The sequence below is a fragment of the Hipposideros armiger genome, unplaced genomic scaffold, assembly GCF_001890085.2.
Source record: "Hipposideros armiger isolate ML-2016 unplaced genomic scaffold, ASM189008v1 scaffold_248, whole genome shotgun sequence".
In the NCBI taxonomy this organism is placed as follows: domain Eukaryota; kingdom Metazoa; phylum Chordata; class Mammalia; order Chiroptera; family Hipposideridae; genus Hipposideros; species Hipposideros armiger.
In genome coordinates, this window is record NW_017731598.1 from 2,643,635 (window position 1) to 2,662,682 (window position 19,048).

Genomic DNA, 19,048 nt, shown 5'->3' on the forward strand with positions numbered 1-19,048 from the left:
AAATTTCCTCAGGAGTCTGATACGTATGTGGAAGAATATGAACACACCACAATGATCAAGAATGACAACAGAGTCGCACCCCAGAACAGCTCTGCAGTCAGTCAGGCTGTGACGCTGCATCAGCGAGGACCCACCAAATATGATATTAGGAACCCCTTAGCTGCATAGGTGGAATGAAACAGTGACACAGGCCCATAAACTTGCACCGGACAAGACAACATTTATGCCCCAGACTCACACCCATACCCATAGGCACAACTATTCTCTCCCTCCCGGGCCCTTACCTGTCATCGCAGTAGGTGAACTTCATGTCCATACTGTGGCGGCTCAGGAAGGTCTTGCTGTCCAGGGGGATGTCCATGTGGGATGGGTGCTGGATGGGCTCACACATAATGATGAGGCAGGAAAGCAGGGGCTCCTTGTAGCCGCAGAGACTACTGTGAGGGGGGCAGTTGTTGTAGACCTTCACCTGGCCAGTGCAGTGCAAGACCTGAAGAGCAGCCATGAAGGGTCAGATGTGGGGCCAAGAGCATGGGACGGGGGCACATCGGGGACTCCAACCCACGCCTGATGTTGACCTACCTTCCAGGTGGCTGACTTGAGGTTGACAGTGCGGCCTCTGTTGGTGACTGTGCACTTCATCCTCATGAAGAAGTCCCTTTCTGTGGACATGTCTTTGCTTTTCTTCCCAAAACCAGAGCCTGGATGGGGAAGAGCGGAGGGAACCAGAGAATTTAGTTTTTCATTTATATTCAGAAGAGGGGCCCAGTTGCAGTACTTTCTGGGCAAGATATTGTTTCTATTTCCCAAGTGTCTGCTGAGTAACATCTTGGCCTATGGACTAAAGCTTTCTCATCTCCAGCTTGTCACCCACCCCGCCTGGAGTATAAGCACCTGAGGAGTAGGACTGTTCTGCTCTTTTATTTCCACTGCACCTAGCACACGGTCAGAGCTCTTTTCAGAGCAGTGAGAGAATGAGTGACTATTAGCCACACTCTCAGCAAACCTCTGCTGGGGCAGGCCCAGGTTTCCTAGGAGGAATGTCCAAAGGACAGCAGCCTGAGTGAGACCACAATTATCCAAGGGGATAAACCATTCAGGTTAGACATGTCCCTCAGACATGACTGTCTTTTCTTCATTCCACAGGAAGTGGAATCCTCCTATGCACTATTTTCAACTAGCAATAGCTGCATTCAGGGTAATGTACTATCAGCCTTTTCCCTAAAGTGACATACGCATATGTCAAGCTCAAGAGAGACCTCTGGTCTGAACCTCCTGGGATTTGATGAGCAATTCCACTCCAAAGATTAACTCCACATGGATCATATCCTTTCTCAGCCAGAATTAAATAAATCACCAGGACAAACAATACAGCTTCCTTCCTTATAGTCTCCACATAGCCTGCCATTCAGAACTTTCTCCACTTTCTGTAAAGCAAAATGATGAATGCAGTAAGTGTCGTCTGAGTCCTCTTGTCCATGTCTAAATTCTACTTAATCCACCATCCCCATCCTGGGCCTCCCAGGGTACACGCCTGCCGCCTGCCTAGCATCACAGAACAATCCAGAGCCTTGTTTCAAATACTCACACCCCTCCCTCCAGGCACGGCCCCCAGACTCTGCACCTAAACCTCCAGATGGCTGTGATTTATTTGATTGACATGTTCCCAAAGATCTGTGTGACCAGTGAATTGTGTCACCTTTAAATTTATCTTAACCCTAGGAGAGCCCACTAAGTAATGGACCAAATGATGAACCTTTTTTATTATTTTAATTAAGAAAGAATATTCCTCCATCATGATCATAAAACCATGCCTCCCAGACTTAATTATGCTTCTTACAATTTTAATTTTCATAGTTGGGGTTTGCATATCATGAGATAGTCTTGTAATCTTGGGGCTTGGACCCACCACCTCTTGGACCAGCTCTGGTGTTGGGGATGAGTGTGGCTGTGGCTTGGGTTATTATTATCGTGGCCTCCTAACTTGCTAGCCTCTGGAATCTTGCCAGTCTGCCATTTGATTAATCTTTCTAAACACGGTTCCAATCAGATTACTCTACTCCTGCTCAAAAACCTTCAATCGCTCCCCTCTGTCTCAGGATAAAGTTCGAGGCCCTCCGCAGGGCCTTCAAAGTCTTCCACAATCTGCCTCCTGACTTTATCTCCCTCTGGGTGCTCACATTAACCCCTTGCTTCCAGATCATGAGTCCACTCAGGCCGGCACCTTCAATAAGGATTTGCCTGCTGATTCATTGAGTTTGATTCTAAGCCATCGATACATGGACCAAGAGACCTAAAGTTCTACTCAGATAAATAGTATCGTGCTGTGAATCACGGCACTCAAGAACTGGAAGGTGCTAGACTTTGCCTGGTTCATTACGATCAATTTGAAAAGAAAGACTCCAAGGAACAGAGCAATGAAGTGACTTGCTTCAGGTCACATGTTCAGACTGAAACTAAGGTCAGCGGTTGAGCTGAGAATGAGAACCCAAGGGCCAAAGGGTTCCTGGAGTAGAGAAGATATAAGAGACTTTGGTTTTCTCAGGCTTCAAGCACCTGCTTTAGAAAGGGATTCAGAAGGTCTGGTAGCCCCTTCCCCAGAGAACAGACAGGACTTTCTCAGCAGCACAGCTAAGATACTGACTAGCCCATGGAGTGCTCTCCAGACTGTGGACTTTGGGAGCTAGGTGACCCGAGGCCTTCGGGTGGGAGAAAAGAAAGGCTGCATGAGAAGTCACTGGTTGGGGTGGGGAGTTGGAGTAGTTTAAATCTGCATTTTGTAGGCCCAGACTGCAGGCTCAGTCTGTGTAACAAGGGTGGAAGTGGGCCAATGAAGTGCCTGCTTTTGCGGCATGTACAGTAACAGTATCCAAACCTTGCAGGCTTAGTACCGCTGTCTCTGTTATTCACGTTGGACAAGCATATACCCATGGCAGTGATGGGTGAAGGATGTTAAAGGGGTTGTTTAGACATGGGCATAATCTTCCCAGGGCAGTGATTGACTCTTAGGTTCAGAAAGGATTGTTCAAGTCACTGAGCCCCACTTCTGCCCAAAGCCTCAGTCCTCTTGATAATATCCCCATTCATCCCTTTGCTTGAATGTCCCCAGTTACATGAGGTAAAGCAGCAACTTCGATTGTCATTGCAAAGTGTTTTCTGCTTGTATGGGCCCTCCCAACCACCAGCATCTAATGGGTGCCCCCACAGGTATAATGCTCTAGACCAGCGGTTCTCAACCTGTGGGTTGCAACCCCTTTGGGGGTTGAACGACCCTTTCACAGGGGTCGCTGGGTACTTGTATGTGGGCGTATCTGCATGTGGGCCTGGAGATGGATAGAGGAGCGGTGTCTCAGTTCCTAAGACCATCGAAAATATGTGTTTTCCGATGGTCTTAGGCGACCCCTGTGAAAGGTTGAGAACCGCTGCACTAGACCTTTTAAATCTCTTCTCCATCAAAAACTACCTGTCCTATTATCTCCACCAGGGGACCAGATTTAGCTCTTGGCTCCCGGGGTAGCTAGTCTCCTGATATTCATGGCCTGTGTAGTTCCCTCCACACTGAATTAGGGTTGGCCTGGAACTTGCTTTAACCAACAGAATGGGGCAGTTTCTAGACTAAGCCTTGGGAAGGCCTGGCAGCTTCCACTTTTGCACTTTTGGAAGCTCAGCCCTGAGGTCCCATGTAAGAAGTCTGGCTACCTTGGAGATCCCAGGTGAAGAGGGAGAGGCTCTGAGACTCCATGGAGTGAGACGGAGGTCCAACTGTCCAGTATCCCAGCTGAGCCCCAGCTTCCAGCCACAAAGTCCCAGAGATGTGGGTAAGCATCTTGGTCATCCCACCTAGTTCAGTCCCCAGCTAATGGAAGCCCAGGTGACATGACATGGAGCAGAAGAGCCACCCACAGAATTGTGAGAGGTGATACAATGACTGCTTAAACCACTACATTCTGGGTGGTTACACAGCAGCAACAGACAGCTGCAACAGTTCCCATGAACACGTTGGTACAGGTGAGTTTACTGGTTTGGGTGGCATCATTTGGCAGAGGGGCTGAACTCTCAGGTGATGAAAGCTCCTGGAGACAGTGTCCTAACCCAATGGAGTGCCCTGACAGTGTGATATCAGGCGCCACCCAGGGTCAGGCGAGGTGTTTCTGAGTACTAGGTCCTTTCAGTGCCCTTGATCTCTGCTGGATTTGTTTATTTTTTTTGGATGTCAGTTTTTCCTAGATGATATTCATGGTCCATCTCGCCCACATTTGTATGCAAAGGGTGCCCTACCAGGAAGGGAGGAAACACAAGAATACGTTACCATTTTTGAGACTCAGGTTTTCACGGATTTCCTCGTGGTCACAGGGATGAGTAAAGTCAAAGATACTGTGTCCTGTTAGCTCCACCTGTTTCAAAAACAAGGTCAGGCTTCATTATTCCTAACACTGAAGGAGATGATTCCAAGAGGGAGCTGCGCCAGCTTTTAGATTTAGTGATGGGGAGGACACTGAATCAGTTCTTCTCATATTCTCAACCCAGTGTTAGGGCCACAGACATACGGATGTAACTGAGGGCTGCTGCTGGTGACAGAAACTGGATTCACCAGGGTGGGCCTATTAATCTAGTCAGCAGAGCTGTCCACCAGGATGGCCATCAGCAATGCCAAACTCAATGCCAGGGGGTTGGACGTGTGTTCCTGAGGCTTGTGGCCTGAGATCAGAGAGGGGGCAGGGCGGGTACGTGTGGGAAGAGGTCAGGAGGGACGTTACCAGAGTCTTCCACTAATTTCTACCCCCAAATGGAACATTTTCCCTTTTAGAAAGAGCCAGAGGAGGGTGTCACCTGTGTGAGTCCCATGAACTTGCTGATGTTTTCCGACAGAAAGATCATGTCGCCATCTTGAGTCACCACGGCAATGAAACCCTCCAAGGCTTTCAGGTACAGGTTGTCCATCTGCTGGTCAGCCTCAGCTTCAGACTCATTTTCAGAGCAAACTGGAAAGAGAGGGGGATTGGATGGCATGTATGAATGTGGTGTTAAAACAGATGTGATTGGCACAGACGATGTCTGCCGGGGATGCTGCAAAGACATCAAGTGAGCTTTTCCGGAAATGCACTCTGCCAACCATCGAAGTGTCTGCCACATTCCCAAGCGGTGGGCATGGGATGAGCACTCAGGATCAGCAATTGTGCCAGAGTCACAGAGGCTATTTCTGCAGAGAAACAGAGCAGACCCAGGCAGGGACAGGCCAGCCCAAGAGTTCGGCTGTCCAGACTAGTGTCCCAGATGCTTTCCCCCTGTTTTGCTAAAATGTTGGAACAAAAGGAGGGAAATTATTTCCTGTTCACACCCTGGTTCCGGTGGCTAGCCTATGGGAGGGGAGACCATCTGGGAATGTCCTTATACCACACGGACACCCACACTTGATCCCTGCTTAGGGTGACTGCCAACTAACAAGTCAGCTGAACTGATTATAACGGACTGAAGTCCAGGTGTGGGTGATGCTTCTGACAATGTTAGGGCTCTCACTTTACATCTACATTTAAACAGAGGCTTCAGGAGGGACAATGGTTGAAAACTCCGTGCTTTCAGCATGCACCAGAGTCACCTGCAGGGCTTGCAAAAACAAGGATTTCTGGGCCCAGGACTGCTGCATAATTTGTGGGGCTCAGTGCAAAGTAAAAATGTGGGACTTCTTGTTAAAAAATTAAACCAGGCCAAGGGCCCTTCAAAGTGTGGCGCCTTGCGGGCCTGTGCAAGTCACACACTCAGGAAGCTGGCCCTAGATGGGCCCATTCATGGGGTCCTAACTGGGGAGGGCTCAACTGGGGGCCTAGAATGTGCTTTTCCAACAAGTTCCTAGCATAGATGTCAATGCTACTGGCCTTAGAACCACAGATTGTGAAGAACCACTTTAACTCAAGGTCCTATACATGACATTAATGCTGGGAAAATCAGCCTATTTTGGCAGGTGGTGACCTAGTTGGGGGATGGGTGAGGAGAGGTTTTCAGCACCCATTTAAATCACACCAGATAGGTGACCCCCTTCTCCACACAGCAGAGGCCAGCCCTGGGATTCCTGGCCTATGAAAAAGATTTTTTCTCTTCAATTTCTTTTATCTCGGTGGCAACACTGACTTCAAAATCTGGAGTAATCCCAAGACAACCTTATTTGGGTTACCTAGGCCCAGAGGAAATAGTTCTGCTTAAAATTTCCTGTTTTTAACAGTTCCGACAGAGCTAAGCTGGTTCCCATCCGTGCCCAGTACACTTGCTTCCAGGAGGTGGCGAAATTGGCTACAGCAGCCGGCCAGCTGGCCTCTGGGAGGGAGGGAGAGGGGTGCTCGGGGGGCCACGAATGGAAACAGAACATCTTGGAACTAAAGTCACAATGGCTGGAGGATCAGGAAGCTAGCGGGCTGGTCCCCAAGGACCCCGGGACAGCCAGGCCTCTTTCCTCTGTGGAACTGTTTGCTCCTGCAGCACCTGCTTGTCCTCCTGGGGGCTTCCGAAGGAGTCTGGCCAGCTCACCGTCAGCTTGGAGGGGAGAAGTGAGCAGTGTGGGGTGGAGGCAGACCTTCACACAAGGGGCCAGGGGCTCCCGCACATCAACCCCCTGCTGAAGATTGCTAGGCCGTCCCCTGTTCTTGCCTGTCGACATCATGCCTTCTCTAACGTATCATTAATCTCTGGCTCAGTGTTAGGCACATGGAACACTCACTCATTAGCTACACAGTGATTACACTCCTATTGTGTCTGCCGCGTGCTGGGCACAAAGCAGCCATCAGGCATCTGTGAACATGTGCCACTTACTCTGTGCTCAGTCCTGTCCTAGGGAGAACCGGGGATGCCGAGAGGTGTGAGAGCAATCCTTCTACCAGGACTCTACTGGTGGTAAAGAGCAAGATAAGCTACTGTAAGGTTATACAACAAGGGAGAGAAATCCTTGGTGCCCAGCAAAGAGGAGCCCACAGTAGGGACACGATAAGCGGCCAGTGGGGGTCTTTAAATCCCCTTGAGTTCTCAGTCTCAGGCACTTGTCTCCCAGGACCCGTCAGGGCCTGACCTGAAAGCGGGGCAGGGGGGCAGGTCACCAAAATCAGAGGCGCTCTGTTGAGAACAAGGCCTGCTCAGCCCAGGGAGCACAACAAGATTCTTTAATGCTAAAAATAGCCCCTGTAAACAGGCTTTGATGACTCCCCACAGCCAGGATATGCTCTGGCTGAGGTTTCGGAGCACTTTTTCCGGAGCACTGCTCATTTCCTTCAGGCAGCACCACCCTGCGGGGCGGGGCCCACTGGGCAGTGGGAACTGGGCATCTGGGGTGAGCCGGCAGGGTGGCGGGGAGACACTTCTGACGGGGTCTCTGAGACCAGGCTGTCACAAGATGCTGCTGCGGGTCAGGATGCATTTTTATTCCACTAGGGTCCTTTCCCTCTTGGTTCCCTACTCTGAGAGGTTCCAGGGTTGCTTTGACCGATCTTAAAACCATTCTGCTGCGATCTTCCTGGTTCAGATGGGCCTGGCAGGCAGTCATAACTTAGTGATCGTTGCAGGGGCTTTCCATTTATGCTGATTCCTCCCCTCCACCTCTCCCAGGGCCATCGATACTCCCCCCGCACCGCCCCCATTCCTGGGTTTACTGATTGCCAGAGCAGTGCTACTCAAGCCGCGAATCAATTATGTTTGGATCACTTACTGAATCATTAGCCATACCTTTAAACTCCACCATTACCAGGTAGTAGGCCTGGGCTACCCTCACATCTTTGGCAGCAAGCCATTGTGGTTTTTTGTTTGTTTGTTTGTTTTTAATTTTAATTTTTGTTTCAGTGGTTTATGATTTTTTGTGAAATAAACATTTTTTAGTTTCAGCTGTACAACACAGTGCACTAGTTATACTTTTTACCCCTTGAGGTGACAACCCTCCTCCCCCAATCCACCGCCCCACTCCTCCCCCATGTCATACATATCTATTACAATTCCCTTGACTCCACTCCCACACTGTACCCTGCATCCCATGACTATATATATATGTATTTAATCTTATAGTTGACATACAATATTATACAACATGAGCTTCAGGTGTGCAGTGCAGTAATCAAGCCTCTACCCCATCCATGAAGTGGTCTCCCTAACAAGACATGTGACCACCTGACACCCTACAAAATACTTACAACTTTATTAATTGTATTCCCCAGAAAGCATTGTATTTTCCCTGATGTGGCAGGCATCCAAAAGGCCTCAAAAGTCTACCATTAGAGGACTGGCAGAGTGGCACGTTGGTTAAGAGCTGGCTTGGGACGCCAGAGGGCCCCGGTTCGGATCCCACATATGAGGGCCAGTGACGCTGCCCTCCACAGCTAAGATGCTGAACAACAGCTCAACCTAGAGCTGGGCTGCCTTGAGTCGCCGGCGACGGCGTAGGCTGCAGCCCCTGTGGCAGTGGGTTGCCATGGGCTACTGTGTGTAGCCAGCAGCCAGCGTGAGCAGCCGTCCAGCCGGCGACTGATCTGCCTCACCAAGGAAGAGTACAATGATGGTACCAACTTGGGCCAGTGAAGCAACGTCCTCCTCAACTAGACTGAAGAGCAAAACAACAGCAACTTGTCTGTTCCCCTTCCCCCAATTCCCCAATAAAATCTTTAAAAAAAAAAAAGTCTACCATTAGAGATTCATTCCTTTGTTCTTACTATCCTACCTCACCTTACTATCCTACCATAACTTACTATCCTACCTCACCTCTCTGTATTAACCTTCTTAAGCTGTAGCACAGGGGTAGGGTTAGCAAATACCTACTGATTGACCAGATCCTTCTTTGGTTTAAGCTAAAGGAATAATCTGAACAAGGTCAGTATCTCTGGAAGAGATTAAACTTTAGCTGTTCTTAGCCATTACATCCTAGCACGAATCAGTTAATCAGCTCCTCTCCGAACAGGACAGAAAAAGGCCTTGGTTTGGAGGGTGGGTGAGCCAAGGGATGGGGCAGTAAAAACAGTACTGGGTGAAAACTTAGGAAAGGCAGTCTGAAAGCGGCACAGAAGAAGGCACCAGAAACCATACCTGAGTCCAGTTTCCCCTTAGTTCCAACTTTTCCTGCCTGAAAAGGTCATGGGAAAATTTTTAAAATCATGTGTCCCACATTTTAATATCTTTCCCTTAGTAGTCTAGAGATCAGGAAATCATAATCTCTTATTAAGATAGATGTCTTCACTAAGCAAATGCCAATGAATCAATAATAAACCTGACATGTCTCTTTAGAAAACTTGTTTCATGTTAATGTCCAGCTCTTGTGTGAAATGAATTTGATTTCACCGCATGTGAGTGTGAGGAAGTAAAAAGAAAAATCTGTTTTACGGTGAAACGCCAATTTTCCGTATTTACTGCTGTTTATTTTAATGCCCTTCGAATGCAGAGGTGGCCCTCATTTGGTCTTGGTTTGTGGGGCTCATCTTGAAAGAGGATTTAAGACAATCAAGTGGCATTTCCACAGATGTTCCCGTCAGAGTGTTCTGTTCTCGGCCCAGCGTGGAAGCTAATATCATAAAGCTATTGTTTCAGTTTGCTTCCTGTGATACGAATCTCAATCCGCAGCCCAGACTCCTAGCCTGAATTTCTTAGCGTTGAGGTTTCCTCTCCAACATTCCCACACAGAACAGCCTACTGTGAAAATCAAAGGGAAATGTGTTACTAAGTAAAGAAGAAACTTCTCTAAAGCAAAACCTGGTCTTTTTTAGCCTTTTGAACTCTGAGGTATGCAACCAGCTATTTCCTATTATAAAGTGAGCCAACATCAGGGCTCACCTTTGTTAGAAATGTTTCAATACTGAGTCTGTTTGGACTTGGAAGAGCTCGCAGAAGATGGTGTACTTCTTAGATATGTTATTTATATGTACTTATTCTAAATCAATTTACTTGTTCATAATCATTTTGATCTCTAAGCTATAACACAGAGCTTATAACTAAGCTAGGCTTGGTATCGCGAGCGTAGAACGTGGCAGGCAAGAGGATGGGGGCCTTTAAATCCGCTATCTCAATCCTGAAACAGCGTCCCAGGGTAAGTGCTGTTATGCCCTTCCTGCAGATGAGGAAAGTCAAGCTCAACGACAGTAAAGAGATTTTCACAAGGTCGCAGAGAAAGAAGGCAGCCAGAGGTTCCAACACAGGGTCTATCTGCCCACAATTCTTGGACTCCTTTTCATTGAGTTGTATGTGTTGAAAAAGCAAAAGAAGATTAGAAAAGAGAAAGGTCTTGTCTCCCATACAATTCCTGAAGACACTTTTAATGATTGGTTGAGAGAAGGTGTGGTAGGAGCCTGGAAGAGAGAGTAGAGAAAGGGGATGCTGAACGTCATCTATCTCCTCCTCCCCCGGGCGCTGCTTGCGTTATGAGAACTGCTCCTCCAAGGACACCAGGACCAGATGGTCCAATGTAGACACTTTTTATCCTTTTCTGTCATTTATTTCCTTGGGACAGAGAGGACCAGAGCTGACATGCTGAGGGCTCTGGGTGGTCTGGGGCCGAATCCAGCCGGAGGGCAGGCAGTTTGTGTCCACAGTTTGCAATAGCTCAGTGGGAATGGGTGCTATCTCACTGTGGCCATTCTGGTCCTTTCTCCCTGGGCATGTCTGGCACACAGCAGGTTCACATCAGCCCACATGCAAGCAGATATGCCCTGAGATTCATGGTTTCCTGAAAGCCAACCTCTGATTCACTGAGAGGGAAGATTCGGCTTATGTGTGAGAGAGCATGGAAAACAGGCCATGCACCGAGAGAGGATAGAAACAACTCACTGACTGTGTGAGGACCCCCTCCCATCCCCACTGCTCAGGGCCACCCCCTAGGTGATCTCCATTTAACATTGGTTCCCCTGCCTTCCACCTCCTCTTCCCCACAGGCCCAGCCTTTGCCAGAATCCTCATGGGACCAGGTTTGCAGAATGCTCCTGTCCTCCTGTGTCTATCTTTCCCATGGACCAAGATTCAAACGAACTTGCTTCCTGATGTGCATTCACTGTGTGCTAAATATGAGACTTTGGGCAACCTTAACTTGTCTGTGCCTCACTTTTCATCATCTGTGAAATGTTCTGCAAGTCCAAGTTCAATCAGAGAGGTGGCCTAGGATTAATGTATTGCCTCTTTTGGGGCTATCTTTTGGTGGAGGAATGGGGATGGTGGAGGGAGGAAGCAATGATTAGCCAAAGGAATTAATGTTTAAGAGTTAAATTTCAAGTACCATAACAAGGAAGTAGAGGAGATTTTTTTTGGGTGCAGGGAAGGGGTCTTCATCTAGTCCCTCAATCTTCCACTGCCTACTTTGTGTGTATATAAAGGTGATTCCAACACAACCAGGCACTGCCCTCACCTATGCAGGAAGATGAGCCTCTTTAAAAGAAAGGTACACATGTGCCCTGCGATGCCATCTCCAGGCTTTTCTGACACTTCAGCCCATTGTTCCCTTTTTCTGTAGCATGTAGGATGACGACTCTGCCACTGCTTTGCATTGTTTCTTTGAAAGTATTTATAGAGCATGTCTTTGCCCTTGGTTCTCCCCCTCCTGTCTGCTCTTTTCCAAGATTCTTTAGACTTGCAGTACAGGGTTAGCCCTCCAACCCTTGGACCCACTGAGCTGTCATTCTATTTTCTGAAAGTCTTTCCCCCATATCCTTCCTGTGCTCCATGGCCCAGAATAGCTCATGCCGGTCTGGCCTCCCAGCCTCACATTGGATTCCCTCTGCTCAGGGTTTCTTTCCCAGAATAGCCACTTCATAACAGGATGGCAGAATCCACCCGGCTCCAAGGCACTGGGTTCACTCAGGAAAACTAAAAACTGACCGCAAAAGAACCTTCCCCTGCCTGCCCGCCTCCCTCACACTCACTATCGTGGATGGTGCCCACCTGTAGCAGTTCCAACCAGTGGGGAGGGACACTACCCACTGCCCAACTGCCTTACAAAACTGACAGATTGAACGGGACTGTCACATAGGATCCAAAACTGGAAAACTCAGGCCACCTCTTTCTGGTCAAGGATAACAGGAAATGGTTTTTTGAAGAATGTAAACTCTGAGAAAAAAAACACCAAAAAAAAAAAAAACTTTTGTGAACTTGAGACTTGCAGAGATACCAGGGAGGGTGAGAATGAGGTTGTGGTCCGTCAAAGACTCACCAGTGTGAATAAGTGTGGTATATCAGGTGCTCACAAATATCGTCTCGGTTAATTTTCACAGACACCCTGTATGATAAGTATTTTTAACCCCTTTTTATAGATGAGGCAACCAAGAGCAGAGGCACCAAATAATCTGCCTGGCATACTGGCTAGTAAGAGGGAAAAGATCAGATGGGCACACCTCTGCCCTTTTGGAGAAGGTAGCTGGAAGATAAGCACCAAAACACCTCTTAAGGATTCAGTCTAGTGTGGAGTGTGGGTCTTACAGCCAGATGGCAAGGCTACTGGGAGGCCAGCAAAAGCTGCTCTTGTTCTCCTAGCCGTCTCTCCTCCTCAGCTTCTAGGTGCCCAGGTGCTTCCTAGGTCCTGTCCTTGCCCTTCATCCCATGGCTATACTCACTGTAAAGGTCATTGCTGGAAAGGAGATGTGTAACACGAAGGAATAAAGCACCAAGGAGAGTGTTTCTGTGGGTGGAAGTTTTGCAGAATAGGAATTGCTGAGTGGGGAGACCTCTCCCCGAGGCCTTCTAACTCTTGCATAGCAGACCCTCCTGTGTGTAGGGACACAGTGGTAAGGCTGCTAGCAGTGCCAGCCTGGGGGAGTCTACCAGCCTCACCTGAGGACAGGAGCTTGTGTGTTCGCAGGAAGCTGATAGCCAGCCGCATGATGGAGGCTTTGTCCAGGTGTGAGCTCACGCTGTGAGGCAGGGGCAGCTCGTGGGCCAGCTCATAAAAGACCTCCGTCTCCTTGCTTCGCCGGCACCGTGCTGCATCCCGGGACTTCTCCTTCCTTCTCTCTGAGCTACTCCTAAATTAAGAGAGAAGATTTGAGGATTTTAGTCACTGTCGTCCTATCATATCCTTGATCGAGACATTTCCAGGGTCCCTCAACCCATGGTGCAGCCAAACTGTCCCACTGAACCTCTCCAAGCTCACACCAGTCATCTGAGCCACACACAGCCTGCTGTATATTGTCAGTTGTGTGTTTGTGTCTTCTTTGCCACCTTCCTCCTCCTGTATGCCCACGGCATCTAGGACAGGGCTTCACATGATTTAAGCAGACTTGACAATTAAATTCATCCACTGGCAATGCCTTGGACCTGGTCCTGGGTTATCTGGGGACTGAGGTGAATGTGCAGTGATGGGGAGGGAAGTGTGAAGAACTATGGCCAGTGACTCAGGTGGCTGTCAAAGGCTCTGGAAAACAAGATGAAAACTGTTTCAAGTCCTCTTTCTAGATAAAATGCCCTTAGAAAAAATTAAGTCCAATACTGAACCCTAGATCCCATTTCGTATCAGAGTGATTTCCATGGTAAAAATCGAAGATGCCAGCAGAGTCCAAGAAGAACCATCAGCCAGACATCCGTCAGGCTGGTGACCCCAAGCGCACACCTAGCAAGAGTTATAAAGGAGTGAGCATACACACGTCTTCTTTCTAATCCTGCCAGCCTAGTTTACCAGCCTGTCTCATGCGCATTTTCCTCTGCTTTACAGGACAGAGGGAGGACGGCACACACCAAAACCTGCCTCTTTCAGGAAGTCCTCACAAAATCCTAGATCTTCTTATAATGCCCATGTTCCGTTCTAACAAGTTTAAAAGCCAGACTCTCTCTACTGAAATTCTTACTTCCCTGCTTGCCAGCTCTGAACATTCAAATTAAACTGCGTAGCCTTAGTTTTCTCATCTGTAAAACGGTAATAATGGTACTTATACCCCAAAGAGTTATTGCAAGGATCGACTGTGATAAGCTTTGTACAATTTTTGGCACCAGGCCTATCGCAACTGGAAGCAATGTTAGCTAATATTAACAAACAAATCTGTCCAGGAAAAGATGACCATGAGAGTAAAAATATTACAAAATCGTATAACCTGATTTTCATAGAAATGTATTATATAAAATAGTTCTCATATATATCAGAAAAAGCCTAGAAATATAATAAAATAATAACTATTATTCTTATAGCTATCACATATATAGCGCTTACTGTCTTCCAGGTACTGTTTTAAGCACTAGTACTTTAGTTTCTTTAATTCTTACACTACCCTTGGAAGTAGTTGTTATTATTCCTGATTTATAGATGAGGAAATAGGCTCCTAGAGGCTAATTTACCTGCAGCCTCTCGGCAGGTAAATGGGGAAGTGGGGCTTTGCACAGGCAGGTGGGCCAGAGAATCCAGGCTCTGAGTCATGGTCGACTTTTTTCTTTCTCTACACAAAAATGTTACCAGTTTCAGGGTGGTGAGGTAATGGGGGAGTTTTTTCCTTCACGCTTATCTGTATTTTCTTATGCTCCTATAAATAACCTGTATTGTATGGTTAGTAAATGAGTTTGGTGTTTTTTGTTTGTTTGTTTGTTTAAGTGTCCAATACCGTTCACGGCTCTCAAGGCCTCAGTTCCAGCTCCCTCTGTCCTCCCTCTGAGATTTCCAAACCAGGGGCTACTGCTCCTTTTGTTTGACTTTGTAGCCTGTTATCTAGACAGATAATCAGTATTTGGGAGTTCATGGAATGCTGACATGCCTTTCAAACCCTTCAAGTTTGGGGGCAGAGGCACGGTTTTGGCTTTACGACATGTTTCCTTTTAAAAAAATAAAACATCCAACAACCTGGGTGGATTAAGCACCATGTACTCAGACTGCGGAAAGAATGTCCAATAGCCATTGATGGATAAGAAGAACCTTCAGAAAAATTGTGCAAGGGGTGACATTGTTTTTCTTACCCCATCTTTTTTCTGTTTTCTTTACCTAATCCCTGTGCCCTCTTCTCCCCGATTTCCAATTCCCAGAACTCTCTCCGTGCACCCCACCCATCCCCACCCTCTCAGACCTACCCTCAGGATCATGACGATTTTGCACCAGACCATTACTGACACTTTGTATGTTAGTCCCTCCCATTTGCACTTTAATCCTGACCTCTGACTGTGGAGCAAAAGCAGTTGTTCAAGGTTTATAGGCATCCTGGCACAGGAAAGGCAGGTGGGAAAGCGACAGGACACCAAAACTTTACCCATCACTCCTGTGTGTCCTGAGAGTCAGGTAAAGGAGAGCCAGTGTCTTTAAGATGTTGGATTCCATCCTGCAGCATCAATTCTTGCACTCCCTGACAAAAGCATCATCAACACATGATCAATCTTCAGGGCATTTAGAGAAGCCATGCTGGGGCAGAAAAGATCCCCAGCACAGGCTATGATATTGAGGCCAATGTCTACGGGCCCGAGTGTGTCCCTTCGCCATTGTCCCTTTTTTAGAGTGGAAGAGCAGACAAGACAGAGAGAACCAGGAGGGGAAAAGGCAGCCTGGAGTCAGTGCTCTGTCTGGCAATGGCATTTGACATTTGACATTTGGGTCCTACTATGTTCCCTGAACAATGCAAATGTTTACTGACACCTACTTTTGTGCCTGGCATTGCACCAAGAACCTTACATATTATTACCTCATTATAATCCTCCTAACAACACGTTATGGTAGGTATTATGAGCACAGTTTACACATGCAGAACCTGAGGCTCAGACATAATACGTAACTTGCCCCAAATCACAAAGTGAATGTCTGCATAAGCCCTTGGATATTGTATAGTCAGTGAGCAGACACTTAGAAGCCCTGAGACACATGGATGTTCCTGGTTTAATTCCATCCTCACAAACTACATGTGAGGTGTGCAAGACAGACATTGCTGCTGTCCCCATTTCATAGATCTGGAAACTGAGGTCCAACCCAGTTACGTGACTCACCAAGGTCAATCTAGCTAATTAGCAGTAGAGCTAGGGCTAGAACCCATCTCTTCCTAGGTCAATATACTTTCCACTGCTTAATGGTAGGAGACAGTGACATTAGCAAGAAATAAAGAAACAGCAACATCTTAACATTTAGTAAAAGACTGAGAATCTCACGCAGTCTCTTGGTTTTAAAGTCATGAGCCCATTTTATCTACCCTGTTTTCACAGTTGCACTCTGGGGACTAACACAACTTGAATTAGATTATCTAGTTAAACTTGACACAGCCCAGAGATATCTGTCTAATGTTGACTCTTGGAAGAACAAAAATGTGTAACGCTGCCATGATTTAATTAGCAACACTGAAGAACAAGTATAATTAACGCTAAGTTTGAAGGTAAGACCTCCCCAAGCCCAAACGATGCATATACAGTCTACTTCCTTACACAATTTATCACAGGTTAGGTTTCTTAACAGAACAGGGGTCTAGAAGTTAGGGGAACTGATGTTTTGATATACTGGCCACAGGACTATCTAGATATCTGAGTTTTGACAAGAAAATACATTCTTTGAACCCTGATAGCCTCACCTGTAAAATGAGAGAGATCTCATGTCTTAGTTGTCAGGATCAAACGAGATGAGTGTAGAAGGGTTGGAAGTATAGGCATACCTCGCTTTATTGCACTCCACAGATGTTGCAGTTTTTTACAAAATGAAGACAAGGACTTCTACCAGCAAAAAGACTGCAACTCACTTTATTGCAGTATTTGTTACTGTTTATTTCTTGCGTAAGCCATTATCTCCTACCATTGGGGTGGTATGGAACCAAACCTACAATATCTCTTGAGGTATGCCTGTGCTAGAAAGCGCTCCACAAATGAAAACTATCAAGACAGATAATAACGATCTCATTATCTGGCTAATCGGAGAATTAGTCACATTCAGACTTGGGTCATAACAGCTGGTTTTTCATCGTCGAATCAATGCTGTCTTGAGGCTGGAGATGCATTTGCTGTCAGTCCTTTGTGTCATGTTGCTGACCCTCCTTAGGTCAAAGAGGCTTCATTTCCTAAAATACTTGTACTCTATTTTCTCTCCCTAGATGGGTTACAGAATTAACTGCAATAGACCAGGTTTTCTTTCTTTTTTTTAAATGACAATTCTGGACATGGCATATTAGAATTCTCCAGTTTCTTGTAAAAAAAAAAATTTATCCTAAGTTTTTCAAATCATCAGAAAAGACTCCAAAATTTATCGCTTCCTCCAAATTGCTCTTTCTACAAAGTTCCTGCTCCTGTCTTTCTTGGTGGCCCTCCTGTGACCACAGGGTGGTCCTACACAATATTTCGTATATGGAACACACAACATAAACCAGGCCCTGGGTACCTGCATCCTTGTGCAGACCCAGAGGTGTTTATTGAGCTCTATGTTGGCCCTTGTGGAACTGCGGAGTAGATAAGGCCTTGTTCTCAAGGAGAATGCAGTCTAGTGAGGAAGCCAATGACTTGAAGCTTTTCTATCAACGACAGAAATAAGCACAGGCAATCAACACTACAGGTGGTGAAGATGAGAAGCCGGTGTGAGCAACAAAGGTCAGGGAAGGCTACTCAGGCAGGCAGGAATTCAGCTGATCCTAGAAGGACAAATGACAAATATGGTGTTTGAGGGCATTTTTTCCCCCACACGTGTTATCTCATGTAAGTCGCACAATAACACTGAGAGGTAGGAACGATCATCCCCATTTAATAGATGAAGAAGTGGAGATTTAGAGAGATTAAGTCATTTACTAAAAGACACTGTCTCAAACCTAGTTCTCCTGGGTCCAAGATCAAAGGTTTGTCCACTGGTAGCAAGGAAACCATCACTGTATACCTTCAATGGGTACAGGGCTGTGTTACACTGTCCCACAAATCGGATGTTCATATACAGGACAGAAGGAAGAGGAGGGTTATGATTTGGAAAAGAGACAGTGACATACAGATTTCGTGGTGGGTGGGAGAAGATTCTGTCCTGACGGGAGCACCCACCCACCTTGGGAATAAACCTGGAGCCTTAGGAATAGGATTGGGAATCAATATCTGAGTTCAAGTGGGGTGTGAGTAGGAAAAAGAGGAATCAGTGCTGTGGGCCTTAACAGGAGGCTGCCTCCATTACTGCAGGGCTGGAGGGTGGTGAGGTGTTATCAGGAGTGACTCCATGGTGTTCCACATCAGCTGCGGGTCCAACCTGCATGTATGCATCCCACCATGCTGCTGGTGGAGAGCAAGCAGTTTCTGTCTTTTTGTGTTCTGTTGACATCTTAGGATACACCCATTTATACCTAGTCTCCCCAAGTTGGAACCTCAACGTCTGAACCACTGGATACCAATGAAGGGAAAGCAACCACTTGAAGGGACAGGCAGCCAGTCAAAAGGCAAAACAAAGCTGACTGTCCTAAAGCTCCAGCAGGGTATATGTTACAACTCCACCTGTTAAAACCTCTTGCTCCAGAGCTTCATTGTCTTATAAATGTCTCAATTTTGGGGTCATTGCTCCAAGCCTGGCTTAGGGATCCCTACTGAAGTCAGTCATTAAATCATTATCAGCTCTTGGTCAGGATGACCCTGGTTTCTGACTTCCAGGTGAACACAGCCTGTTGTGGGGCCTCCAAGATGTCACCAGCTGCACCAGTGGGGTTGGCGGCTTAATTAGCTGTAGTCTCCTGACCTTTAGTGGTACGCCGAATGCCTATGAATCATCAGGGTACCAAAACAATATGCCTGTCACCTGTAAGGTTAGCTGGCTTAGAAGCAGAATGGATTTTAGGAGGTCAAGTAGAGAGGCTGAAGCTAATTGAGCCACTTTAGATCAGTCTTTTGTTTGGTGGTAAAATTCTAAGTGGGTGCCAGTTTGCAGGAGCTGTGAATGGAGGAAGTAAAGGTCAAAGGCGATAGGGAGGGGCTCTCAGGACCCTTCACAGTGAGAGGAGCAGCTGCTGCACAAGGGCTGCCTGAGGGAGGAACGCACCAGCTGTAGGTCCCAGAGATCAGACCAGGACAAGTGGCAGGCCCGCACACCTAGAGGGTGGTCGCTTAGTGGATTAAATTAGAGCAGAACCAAAGCGGGTGCTTCTCAATCTTCGGGGCTCACTGGAATCCTCTGAGGATCCTTAAACACTGAAGCCTGGGTCCTTTGTGGCATCAC

The 19,048-nt window shown here is 47.1% G+C and overlaps 1 protein-coding gene across 5 annotated transcripts in view; it reads right to left on the reverse strand.

Moving 5' to 3' along the window:
• Positions 1-19,048, reverse strand: part of EPAS1 (endothelial PAS domain protein 1) — a 90,841-nt gene that overhangs the window by 25,480 nt on the left and 46,313 nt on the right. For 4 of the 5 annotated variants that reach the window (XM_019655858.1, XM_019655857.1, XM_019655855.1 and 1 more), the window contains 5 exons: positions 12,769-12,959; positions 4,831-4,982; positions 4,310-4,394; positions 583-701; positions 285-490 (listed from right to left, as the gene is read on the reverse strand). In XM_019655858.1, the coding sequence (XP_019511403.1) occupies positions 285-490; positions 583-701; positions 4,310-4,394; positions 4,831-4,982; positions 12,769-12,959 (753 nt within the window). Of the gene's footprint in view, positions 1-284; positions 491-582; positions 702-4,309; positions 4,395-4,830; positions 4,983-12,768; positions 12,960-16,454; positions 17,224-19,048 lie in introns of those variants that run through there. The other variant, XM_019655856.1, reaches the window with a different exon arrangement.